Source organism: Ptiloglossa arizonensis, chromosome 5, assembly GCF_051014685.1.
Source record: "Ptiloglossa arizonensis isolate GNS036 chromosome 5, iyPtiAriz1_principal, whole genome shotgun sequence".
Taxonomy (NCBI): domain Eukaryota; kingdom Metazoa; phylum Arthropoda; class Insecta; order Hymenoptera; family Colletidae; genus Ptiloglossa; species Ptiloglossa arizonensis.
Genome location: NC_135052.1, coordinates 5,701,625 through 5,715,149, shown reverse-complemented (window position 1 = coordinate 5,715,149; position 13,525 = coordinate 5,701,625). Strand labels below are relative to the sequence as shown.

Here is a 13,525-nt window from a genome sequence, read left to right as displayed (position 1 = left end):
ATTCTTTCGAACAGAGAGACACTCTGCTCGACGACAATAAGAAGTAGACGATTATTCGAAGAGCCCTGAGGGCCGATGACAATACTGCTAATAGCTTTCCAGAGCTTTTTTTCCATCCATTGAATATCTCTTTCAGCGAAGAAGCGAACAGTTTGCTACTCGTGGAGTAACGGTGACCGATAGGGCAAGATCAATTCCGGATTTGGTCGGTGTAATCGTTCGCGTTTCGACAAAATTAACACCTCTGCTTCGAATCTCGTTACGTTACCGTACATCGATAATCACCGTATTTAATTTTTTATTCTCATTTCGTTCCATAATTTGGAAATATAAAATAGTCGCTTTGAAATCCAAGTTTTCGCTTTGGCATTTCAGAGACATCTGATGGCAGTTCCTATCTTTCGTAGTTTCTTTCTATCTAATCGTCTACCGTTTGTCGGTAAAGAAGAATTCCACAAGATCGATAGAGCTTTTGCGGAAAATGGAAACGATTTCAGTTCTCAATCCGGTTTTCAGTTCACTCGGTCGGTAACTAGCAGCGAGTATCTGTCGTTAGGAGCGTATTTTGAATCCTCGGTTACCTTCTACAGGAAACTGGAACTCGAGACGAAATATAGGATAAATAAAAAATTCCCCGAGCCTGGAGAGGGCTCTCGAGTCACTTTATCGTTTCGATGTCACGCGCAACGTTACCGATTCGGAACGGAACAAGGCTACAGTGCCAGATGTGGCAAGAATCAAAATCACGTACACCTATGGGTAATTGTTCGAACATTTTCGATATTTGGATCGATCTGAATCCAGCGAGCGTGCTAGATCCGTATCAGACTTTACGTGGGAACATTATACGGTAATGTTTTTGTCGGTTGTTACACGACAGACGGAATGGCTTCTAAAGCTGCTAGGATGAATAAAACATAGCCTACCCTAGATATCCCAACATACCCCACAATCGAGCCACACTTACGATAAACTATACAAGGAAGATCGTGGCCAATTTGCTCGTATTATTTGCTATGCAATCAACGATCTCGTTACGCTGCTACCGATGATGCAATTGGTAATTACACACCTAATAACATCGGTCGGGTAGATTTAGTGAAGATTTTGCGAAAAACACGACCATTTGACAGACCATCGCTGCTCCATTCGAGATACTTCCTTTCACTGAACCAAAAAACGGAACCGAGAACGAAACAAACCGATAAAGTAGAATTTTCTTTAAATTCTTCTCCGCTTGTGTCTCGATTCGAGCGTTCGAATCGTTTCATAATAATCTCTTTAATATTTGGTACACGTATGTCCAAGAGATGTGAAACGTTCGGTCGGTCGACCAGATAATAATCTCGTGAAATATTGTCGAAAGAGGATCGAGTTTTGCGGGAACCGATCTTCGGGATTTAAATGCCGTGCTCGGAATCGGTCGTGCACCGTTGCCAAAACGTTTCAAAATTGTTCAAATCTAAAATGTAAAATGCCTACGATGAGCTGTACTACATCTCGGAGAGGAATTTCTAAAAGTCGAGACGACGCGCACGATGCCAAAGGTGAGCGGCGTCTGTTGGCACAGAAACCGTGCGCGTCTTCAGGCGCCGACGCGTGCTTCGTTTGCGTTTACGTGTCACCGTTTAAACGCTCGAAAGATTGTTTAAATATTCGAGTTCGATCGAGTACAACGGTATCGGTTCTGTGAAGCGTCGTTGGTCTCCTCGTCGAGGCGAAGAAGCGCGAAAATTGTCCATCCAAGTGGACAAGAAACCACTTTTTTCGCTTTCGCGCGAAACGTGCCGTGTCGCGGTGAAAAATTAGCAACGATTAAGAAAATTGCCGACACCCGCGTCTTGCCACCGGCGGCCGACGAAACGAGAACCTGACCCAGTTAAATTCTTGAAAACGCGAGAGGAGACGCGAGGCTCGACAACGGAAGCTGAATCTCCGTTTCTCGCGACCGAACCGCTGGAACACGAGTACTTAGCAACGTGCGTTGCACAAAGAATCGCGTTCACACGAATAGTTCGAACACGGCCAGCTCGCGGAGATGTTGTTCTCGAAAGTAATTCAACAACGCTCCACGTTGATCGCGATTTCGCTGATTTTATAGACTGACCCCGATGAATTGCGCAACTCCGCCTCCGGATTGCTTCCGGTGTTAGTATTACAGATCGATTCAAATATTATTGTTTGGGATATATTCGGTCCGGAGAGGTTTACAAATTGACCGTGATCAATTTATTACGAGACTCGACTTCTCGTACAGTTCTCAAGATCGTTCTCAATCTTCGAAATTTCTATTCGTCCTTGTCATTCTTCTCATCGTGTGTTATTTCTTCCGAACGAGAAAAACCACGGAGAGATTCATCGGAGAATATTGCAACGTTTTACACCGATCAATTTATCGATTATTTATTATCGGTTATTCGTTGTTAATAATCGTTCCTACGAACGAAGTACCAGATCTCACAAAGCGAGGAAAATGAGCTTACGAGGGCTAAATTTTCCAAACGAATTATCAGAATATACCGATGTTACCTTATACATATATTATTATTACATCAATTTGTTAAATATCCACGATTGAATATTGTGGCACGCGTTGGATGTATCAGAGCTACCATTGTTCAAGACGCACTGGTAAAAGGAAGCGAAAGGGTATTTAGGGTTAACTCGATCGTTGCGTCAGTTTCTATGCGATGGTCTCTCGGTGCAATCTATATATTTAGGTATATGTATCCTCTGCAAGCACAATGCCACTCCAGTCCCCGATCTATCGATCGTCTTCGTTCTTTCTTCGCCTTTTCACAAAGGCAAACCCTGGCTTTTAGGAGCAACCCCCACACGGACCTGTCCCCACAATGGCGATATCTTTTTGATGTATCCTGTCGGGTCATGAAATCGAAGCATCGGAGTTCGTTGCACCCTCGTATCGCGCTACGAGATCCGTTTTAATTCGGTGGGTAAATAATTGTCGCAATGTCGTCGTTCGAACGCGATGACACCGCGGGGATTATTTTCCTTGGCGCGTGCACGCTCGCTCAGCTTTGATAAATTTTAGAAACACGCTCCCCGATCCCAGCCTAGACACAACCCAGACCTACTTATCGATTACAATATACCTTTGTCGCCCAGGGTGTTATTAACGACTGGGATTTCGAGCGCCTCCTTCAAACGAGAACGAATAACAAAAACAGGAAACGTACGAAGGATCTTCGTCGCGATACGTCGCAACATCGATTGGTTGTTCAAGGATACTTCCCTCGGTCGCGATCCTGTCAACCCTCGTTCTTACATTTCGTTGGATCAACACTACGTTCGATGTAAAGGATTTTATTTCGCGTACACCTCCGCTCGAAAATAATAAGACACTTACCAATTTTAACAAACTTTGATCATCTACTGTAAATTATTGAAATTTTACGTTTAAAATAAATATTTTACGTTTCGTGTACCTTCTTCGTTATTTCAAATGACCGAAACGACTAAAATTTCTTTATTTGTATTCATCTAATACACGAGTAAAATACTTTGATCATCTACTGTAAAATATTGAAATTATTTTACTCGTGCATCAGCTGATTGCAAATAAAGAAATTTTAGTCGTTTCGGTCATTTTAAATAACGAAGAAGATACACGAACCGTTCGAGAAGAAAATGTCCGAAATTGTAAACAGAGTTGTGAAGCGTTCTACGAGACGAATGAAACCGTATCAATCTAGAAGTTATAAAAAGACTAATCGCCAGGATGCCAAAATTAGTGGAAGCGGTACTTAAAGCACACGAACGATGTACAGACGAAAATAAGGTCTATAGATAACTTTTATTAGTGTGAGATATAAGAAACGATTGTTTTCCGTTAAAGGTTTCGATGATTTCTATTATTTCTATTATCTTTCAGGTGTTCTATGACTTCTGAACAGGTGTGTATACTCGAATACACGCGTTAGGTATCTGGTTTTTAATTAATGCAGTTTTTCATTCGTATTTACAAATTTGTAAATATACACGTACTTCGGGACGAAGAAATTCCAACGTAATTTCCTTTGATAGGATTAGCGAAATAAGTGGAAACAAATAATTACAAATTGATCGGTAAATAGTTCGTTTTTATAGGAACAATTAATTTCCTACGATTTATACGTAACTATTCGTGGATTAAGGACCCGGATTTTCAATTTCTCGATAGTTGCTTACAAAACCTGGTCTTTGGTTCGATAGACGACGAGCGTATGTTCGCGAAGAGACGAAAGATGGAAGAGTGGGGCAGTGAAGCGGTGGGGTGGGGGTAAGCGACCTTGAGCGGTCAATTGATCTTGTTTCGAGCGTAGTTGCAATAGGATGCGAATTACTGGCGCAGTTGTACCAGGACATTGTACGTATCGAATACAGGTAACGAAAAATCTTTATAGAGAACATTTCGTAAAAGGATTTCGTCGCAGTGGATAATTCGTGAAATCCTTTTACGAAAACTCCTCGTCGAGGGTTAAACGATTTTTTGTTTCTCTTCTAAAACGAAGAGAACGCGCGAAGTTTAAGGAGAGAGGTCATTAACTGTATGGATGGTGATCTTTTCAAGGTCACCGGAAATTTCCATTGAACAATCTTTTTTATCGTAAGGGGTGCAGTTTCTTTTTATCGAAATTGAACACGAACGTCAAAGTGTAGACTCGAAAAAGAAACGCAAGTGACATTGAAATTATTATAATTGTTGAACGTCTTTCTACGCACGCGTGAGCCCATAGCTTGGGTCTAGAAAAAGCACTTTGGCCGCACCTCGCCTCTTTCCGCGCTTTATTTTCTCGCGTCTCGTTCCCCGCGGTAAACGAACGTTTACGCGCATAATAGCGCGAACTATGCGCGATACACGCGCAAAAGAGAGAAATAAAAAGGAAAAATCAATAGAGACACCCGAGTACGTAAGAAATAAAAATTGAAACGAGAAACATGTGAACGCTCGGGAAGCGAGACGCAGGTAAAAACGCTTTCGTCGAAAGCTAACCTCGACGACTCTGCGACAACAGTTTACGAGCATTCTGTTCGTCACGTTCTGCTGAACGTGTTCTCTTATATCGTGTTCCGTTCCGACGAGAAGCAGTAAAAACCTTTTTAACAATTAATCTTTCTTACACGTGCTCCTCTGACGAGGGAGAGTAAACGGAGAGAGAAACAACGAACAATTTAGAGGGGTAGCGTCGGTTGTGACGCAAATTGCGTGATTCGATAAAAGAGAAACATTTATCGAATACAACTCCGAGAAGTATCTACACGGTACCGCGACCAGAGATTCCTCCATCTTGCGAAGAATACGAAACGTTCGAAAAGTTCAACGTAACGTTAATATGTAGAATGGTGGAATGAAATTAAACCACTCGGACGACGTAACGAATAAATAAATGCAAACTTCGATCGACCGTTTTGACCATCTTCGAACGATACAAAAATCTGACACAGCGATGTTTACCAATACAGAACGCAAGCGCGAAGCTTTACGAGGTCTCGAAGTCATGGCTGCGTGCGGAATAATACTATCGCGTCGAACGTTGTTCCCAAGATTGTTTTTTCAACGTTTCGCGCAAAATGCAATCCTTACTGGTAATTTCTTCATCGTCTTCTTCGATTTCTCTATCGGTCTCGCAACGAGAACGCTCGGCTCTGTAGATCTACGTCACTGAGGTCATCGCCGTATTCGTTTTCAATCCGCGTTTCTCGGTAACGCTCGCGTCCAATAACTTGTTAACAATTTTCCCCTTCGATCGAGCTTTTCCGACAATTCAAGCATTACTCGTTTCTCGGACAACGCGAGAAATCTCTCGACGAGATTCGATAGACGACGGCTGGGTCAAGAACGACCCGAGCTGACAAGAACAACACTCGAGATTCGAAACCGGTATCTCAACGTTGCGTTAGAAACTATTCGATTGTTCGGAAAGTGATTTCGTTTTCCAAAACGGAGAATGTATAATCGAATGAAACGTTTATACATTTTAAAAAAATCGTGTTTCATTTCACCAGAAAAAAAAGATCTACGATTCACGCGATATATTTTCTATCGTAAACGTTGCTCCAAGTGTCTTATCTCTAGATGTACGAAATTGTATCGAACTTGGGTAGAAAAATTATTCAATAGTAACCATCTTTGCAACTGTTAACGACCGTAGTCTAGAGAGAGAGATGAGTAAGAAATATAGTGGTCTCGAGAACACTGTATTCTACGAGAAGAGAGAAAAACGAATTGCCAAAAATCGAAGACAGTTTCGGGTCGTTGGTGACCCTTGGGTACCACCTCCGTATCGATTCCTCCGTCGAACGATCGTCGCGGATTCGCGGTTCCCACGATGGCAATTGATTAGCCAGCGAGGAACGAATCCTCCCCGTTGACACGTTAGAAAAGAAGAGGATCGATCTCGTCTGGTTTCTTGGCCGTTTCGAGGGAGACGGTCTCGTTCGTTGGATATTATTTCGATGGATCGTGTAAGCCCACCTCGTGTCCCCGGGTGATTCAGATTCCGCGGAGCGGTGGGTAGGTATCATCTAGCAGAGAAGACGCATTCTTCGCGGCGAGTTTCTCCGTCGAACGAGGAAAATCACGAGGAATCGGGGCTCTCTCGGCTCGGCTGGCAGAGTTTTCGGTGTGGCGGCCACCGTTTTATTTATAGCGGAGGAGGTCGTGATGCGTTCCAAAAGCCTCTCGTCGCACCAGTAACGCACGCACTGGCATACCGGGCTCGTCTCGTAGCCAGTTTCCATCCGATCGTCGTCGTCCGTTCACCGTCCCGTGGCTGCGTGGTCACTGTTAACGGTACGGTAGCCCCCGACGTATCGCGTAAACGTATACCCCTCTCCTCGCGCATTCGTCGCACCCGGTGAACCGCGATTTCCGTCTCGAAATTCGTTCTCCCCTCTCCTCTCGGTGTACGAACACGTGTCGCTTGCCGCGATCCGAGGGACCCCCCGAGTGCACCGAAGTGGTTTCGAAAAGAGAGAAACGCGAAAGAAAAAAGAAGAACGAAAGAGAAAAAAGAAAAAGAACACACACGAAAAGAGATAAAGCAATCGAAGGTCGTGAACGAAACTTTGGTGATCGGTTTCGAGCGAAACCTCGGTCACGTATCCGAGACGATCTCGGGAACGGTTCGGATAGACGAGCGTGGGATGCATCGAGGCAGCCGATAGGTGTCTCTCTCGCGGTCTCGGCTACCAAGAGTATCTCCTTCGGATTTCTTCCACGGAATCGTCGTCTCTCGTTCGCGAAACACCGAAGCTCGCGTTAATCGTAAATCGTACATCGCGGTACGATTTCGAATTAAGTTGACGGTGCCGGTTCGGTAGGATCGCGGGGTTCGTCGTTTCAAGGTTAAGGCCGAAGATTTATGCGCCCGATATACCGCAGAGAGCCGCGAACGCGTCACGAGCAATCGCGATTGCTCTTCGGCATGCATCCAAAGATCGGAGGTGCGCGCGAGGCAGTGGATTGATCACACGCTCGAGACGATCGCGATTCGTTCGCGTCGATCGGTATCGTTTCGCGGATTCGTTCACGGATGAGCTCGATGCAACGGTGAGAATCGATCAGTGCGCGAGTGTGAACGGAAATCGAACGGTCCCGCGATAAATGCGGTTTCGGACCGTGACTCGACGCACCTCGTGCCGGAAGTCGATGGACTCGCGAAGCTGACGATCGCCGATCCACCAAGGGCGATCGAGGGAACCGTGGGATCGGTTCGGGACGATTGTTACCCTCGTCGTTGGTTCACCGCGCGGTTCTATCGGGTTCTACAGGGTTTTTTTTTCTTTCTTTTTTTCTTTTTTCTTTTCTTTTTTGCGCGCGCGTGAAAGCTCCCAGCTGCTAGCAAGCTGCCACCACCACGGGTAATGGCGCATCTTCGACGCCCGGCCAGGCGGGAGCATTACAAGCCCTTTGGCAGGAGGAAGGTAAAGAGAGAGAAAAAATATTGTACGAGATCCCGATTTTCCGCTAACCGAAGGAGAACGAGGGGAACGAAATTTCAACGGGTACTGCACCGAGCCGAGAAGTTCGTCTCTGGAGGGAATATCCGCTCGGGTTTGAAAAGTTAGCCTTCGATGGCCCGCGGCAAAAATTATTCGACCGTATTCCCATTAATCCCGAGGAATCGACTTTTCGATTCTGTGACAGCATCCCCGGCGTGGATTTTCGTTCGAACGTTGACCCTTCGTCGCAGATGGACAAAATTTTGAAAGAATGCACACCGATTTCTCGATCGCTCGAATTTTCATTCGACCGTGGCTGTCGTACGATCTATCGTTAGGAAAATTTCAATGTACTCGCTTGAAAATTGACACGAGTCGAACCGAAGACACTTTTGAATTACCGATTTCAATTTGTACTTTACGCGAAAAATGATCCAAATTAAACCGGAGACTTTTGAATCACCGATTTCAATTTGTATTTTATACGAAAAATTATCCAAATTAAACCGGAGACTTTTGAATCGCCGAATTCAATTTGTACATTACGCGAAAAATGATTCAAATTAAATTGAAGTCTTTTGTATCACCGACAGCTTTTCAATTTGTACATTACGCGAAAAATGATCGAAATTAAACCGGAGACTTTTGAATCACCGACAGCTTCAATTCAATTCGTATTACAGGATTTGTATCCAATTTGCGTAAATGTTTCTGCACTCGACGCCTCGATGGACGAAAAGTAACGCATTCTCGATGAAAATTTTGCCCATTCCTGCCCTCTGCGGACACACTGTGCTGTACCACCATCTTTCGAGTTCGTCTCGATTCCTCGAGTCGATCGAACGTCGCGTAACACGCGTCGAACTTTGTCCAAATGTTGCTCGAGTTTTCGGATTTCTCGGTTACCGAGATTCGCGGGAGATTCGATAACGACGAATCGACGTTCCTCGGAAGTCACAGAGTGTTCGCGGAGATTTAAGTTTGCGAATAAAGTGGATATTCCGTTTCTGCTTTCACGCTTTCCGATTTTAACGTACACATTGTACCCACCGGTAAAGTTTCTACTTGTTTCGACGATCGACAAGGAAATTATATCGAATTCGTAAACGAAGCTGATCACTTTTGCAACGCGAATTCTTGGCCACGAATTTTGGAAAGTTTAACGAATTTGAGACACTTTGAACGAAGGAAATATTTAAACGGAATATCACACGTTTTCGATAGCAACCTGGTCGTCGTCGAAATAGCAAAATATAGTCCGTTAACTGAAAAAACATCACGCGTATATACCACAAGTGGATACACTCGTCGTTTCCACTTGCTCCGTTTGCTTCGGTGTTTATTAACCACCTGACGTTACGTATGCGTGTTGTTCTTTTAGGACGAGAAACATTATAATTTACTCTTTCGAAGACGACTGGTCGAGACGTTTCATCGAAACACGTTATTCATTTGTTCACTCGTGCAATTGCACGTGGAAATTATTTATCGATTGATCAAGAGCAAAGTTCGACTCGATGTTAGTCGATAACCCCGCACGGTTGAAAACAAAATTTCTGAATACATTCCGTAGAATTCTCAGTGTCGGGTTATCAGCAACGATTCCTATTCGTTCGCTTAAATTTTCCACGCTCGTAATCTTCGTCCAATAGTGATGGGATTTCATAAAGCCTCGCGCAAAAAGATACGAAGGGGGGTTGAATCTGGCGATCTGGGTAGCCAAGTTTTGTTCGTTGGCCCCGCCTTATGAAACTTCCTTCGAAACTTCTCTCCGATTTTATTGCGTTTCTTTCCACGGAATCGCCAAATTACTACCGTCGGTTCCCCGAATTCGTCCAAGGGTCTCTGGAACGAAATTCGTAAAATTTTAATTATTCCATCAAAATAGAGACGTTGCGGGCAGCCAGTGCAACACACACGGCACACAAGGTGCACACACGTACACTTGGATCGGATGATACACGCGTATCGAACAATGGCAGCGGTTGCATTAACATTGATAGCATTCCACGGGTGGCTCCGATCGGAAATATCGATCGATTTAGAAGAGTCTATAAGCAAAGGAAGAATAAAGCAATAATCTTCGGTACGAAGGCCTTGTGTAAGCGGTCTATTTTTGAAATTGCCTCTAAATGACAGGATGCTCCAATACCGCGTTTATACTGAAATAGCTGAGACGTCCTTCGATGCTCGAGAGTCCTCTCTGCCGCCAAGTTTTGCCGAGTCAAGCTTCGCCGACCTGTACTTTGTAAAGTTGGACTTGGTTACTTTCGTGCGCAGAAACGTAATCTCGCACGAGGATATTTTCTCTCGATGAATCGGCGCTGGAACGTCGATTCATCGATACGACGCCTGCGCCGGGGCATCGACGAACTCGAAATTTATCGAGTTTCGTTCGCCTAACTGGGAAGAAGGAACTGGCGTTCCTTACCGGGTGTCTTCGTAGAAGATAATCACGTGCTTCGAGCAGAAGGAGATATCTTTCTCTTCTCGCCTTTTCGTAAAGTCTACGATTTTAAAAATACATTTTTTAAATAGCACGTCGACGTTCGGTAAAAGTCGTCGAAATTTCGGATCTTTGAGCACACGGTTTAAGAATCGTGCGCTTAGATCGACTTGCAAGAGTGAACTTAATACAATCCTCGATTATCGCGAGGATAAATTACCGAAACTTGTAACGATAATAACGATACCTCTGTGATGCTATCGCAACGTTAAGTATACAAAACTTTAAATGTAAGAAACAATATCCCGATATTCGGGTTGAAAATTCGAGGATTGCGTAAACAGAAAAGATTTATCCGGCTATCGCTTCCATTCGTTACTTACGTTAACGTCTATCGTAACAGTTGCAAAACGTTACGACTCTCCCGATGCAATTTCTAGCACCTTCCAAATTATTTTGAATATCGTCTTCGTAACGTTTCTCGCAAAATATTCCGAGTTTGGATACTGCTCCGCTATTCTTTCGCAATCCGTGACGATATTCGAGTTGACGATATCGCGCGGCGTAAATAAAAAGGTAAACGAAATGGGTCGACGCTTAACGCGTTGAGAAAAGAACGCATTAAATATAGTCCGATCCGAATAGATCCATCGACGGGTATATCCAAGCTAGGTATTGCGAAATTGTCGGGACCGTTGAACAAATATCGTGACACGAATTACAAATACGATCGTTCTTAATTTTCACCCACGGAGGACCTACAAAGACCAATATGTATCCCAAAGTCTGCAATATCGAAGTCTGCAGTGGTCTTAATGCAGCCCTACAACTACCCTATGTTTCTATGCTCGCGTGATTACGATACGTAGTTTATAAGCTTGCAACTTCGATGCAAACAATACCGAGGAACAGTGTTTAAGAAACGAAGAACGAAAACGTTAGGTGCGATGTAGAATAAAACAGTTCCTAATTTTGTCACATTTTTCGAACCCAGTCGAGTTCGATACGAAACAATTCGATGGACTGGTCACACTGTTGGACGATAAATTAGATTTCACGGTATTCTCGACGAATTCGCAACACACGTCGTGTCTCGCTCGAAATCCTCCTCGAATCCAATTTGTTATGTCGCAAAGCGAGCGTGCAATCAATTATTATTGGCGAGCTTCATCGAAAGGGAAATAGGATCGGAGAACACGAGAATTTCATTCGCGGACCTCGTGTCGCGTCTAACGTTGCAAATTCAATTAACACGAACAGTCATCCGACGAGTCTCTCGCTGGACGACCGTTATGGTTACCAAGGGTTCGAGACGTTGATAACCAATACTCGAAACGGGATATGCCGTAACGTAAACACCAATTTAAACGAACGATTCGCCCGAATCTCGACGCGACTCACCTTCGATTCCCGCGAATGTTCGTCCACGTCAAGTTTTCGTCGACTCGGAATCAAACGTCCGGTGGTCGACGTTTCGTGACCCGAAGTTCCACGTTTAACACGATCCATCCGAAAGTCGGGAAAGAAGAAGTGAGTACACACCGAATCGTTTTATTTCCGATGTTACGATGCTCGGTCCGGCGACACCGATAACCGGTAATCAAAGCCGTGATACGTGTATTCGCGTACGTGAATAAATTTGTATAAACGAGGGTCATCTCCATCGACGAGCGATCACAATTACCGAGTAACCGGCAACGATTACATTGTAATTAACGATTACCAATGAAACGAATAACAAATCATCGGACACGATCGATTTATTCGCGGTTGGTCGCGAAACGGTCGCGTTTCTGAATTATACTTGTTGGAATAATCGAGTGGTGGATAATCCGAACACTAAATGTTTGTTTGTAAAATGTATTTTTATTAATTAATCGATGCATAATTATTCACGAACGTTCCGTTATTATCTTGTACTTACACCGTTGGTTCGAGTAACGATTCGAGTGGTTCTTTTTATTTCTTTATTGCTAGTCACCTATCTAGCGATGCTTAGTATTTATCGTTGTCAATTATCGTTCAACTCTCTCGTGGAACGATACAACGATTCGCGTTTCGCATTTCCGTACGATCTTTCATCGAACATTTTCTTCGAGCAGTTAACATCGGTTCGATGTTTGGTGTACCGAGTTTGCTCATTTTGACAACCGATGATGGAGATTACAATGCAGGTCGAATACACAATATGAAACGACGCAGGCTGTCTTAAAATAGTTAGTGGAACATAGTACAAGTATAGTTCTAACCGAGGAAGCAAGCGAAAATTGTTGATCAATTCTTTCGCTACAACGAGGCATTCCGCGAACGTTGGCTCACGATCGATACACACCGTAATATAATTAGATCGATGGAAAAGAAATCATGACATTGCATTTTTTTTTTTTTTTTCATGATAAAATCACTCTTTCCATTTAACGCATTCTGTGCTGGAGAAATATAAATATAATACGCTTTCGGAGAAATATAAATAGGTTACTCTTCAACGATCAGAGGTGTCATTCCCAAGTGGTCACTTATGTGTAATTATATTTATTTACTTATTTGTTTATTTATTTATTTATTTATTTACAAATATGGGAAGAACCTATTAGTGTACACAAGTAAATTAACCCATATGAGAAAGAAAGAACAACATACATCGCGTTGTAGACAGAAGAAATAGAAACACAATATTAAAAAACGTTACGGAGTTAGCTCTTAAAGGTAGAAACAGAAACATCGAAAAGATCAATAATTGTACAATACTTACGTACCGAACATATTCCACAGATTGGACAGTAGAGAATAAAATGAAACGATAAGTACACATCGAGTAGAAAAGTACGAACAAATCTGAACAACGTGCTGGAATCGTAAAGTTAATGTTCGATAAGTGCGGTGGACAATACCGAATGCCGTTAATAATTTAAAGAAAAAAAAAGTACGTCGTCATCCTACGACATTCGAGAAACTCGAGCTATATTCTGCACGAAACTAGTTCATAGGACAAAGATAAATTTTATCGATCTTAGTCACGATCAAAATGCCCGTAGGATTTTCAAGTTTGTAAGCAGCGAGTCTCAGAAATTTGTGTTGCGCTCTTTCGATAAGTTTTTCGTACTTGAATCGATCCGGTGACCATACCACCAGTGA

At 43.4% G+C, this 13,525-nt stretch overlaps 1 protein-coding gene across 5 annotated transcripts in view; it reads left to right on the top strand.

The window, feature by feature from the left end:
• Ca-beta (Calcium channel protein beta subunit) overlaps positions 1–13,525 on the top strand; it is a 151,881-nt gene that overhangs the window by 108,011 nt on the left and 30,345 nt on the right. Inside the window, exon 1 of one of the 5 annotated variants that reach the window (XM_076312526.1) lies at positions 6,708–7,926. The exons of the other annotated variants lie outside the window; for them this stretch is intronic. Within the exon in view, the coding sequence (XP_076168641.1) occupies positions 7,867–7,926 (60 nt within the window). The 5' untranslated portion in view covers positions 6,708–7,866. Of the gene's footprint in view, positions 1–6,707; positions 7,927–13,525 lie in introns of those variants that run through there. 5 annotated transcript variants of the gene reach the window in all.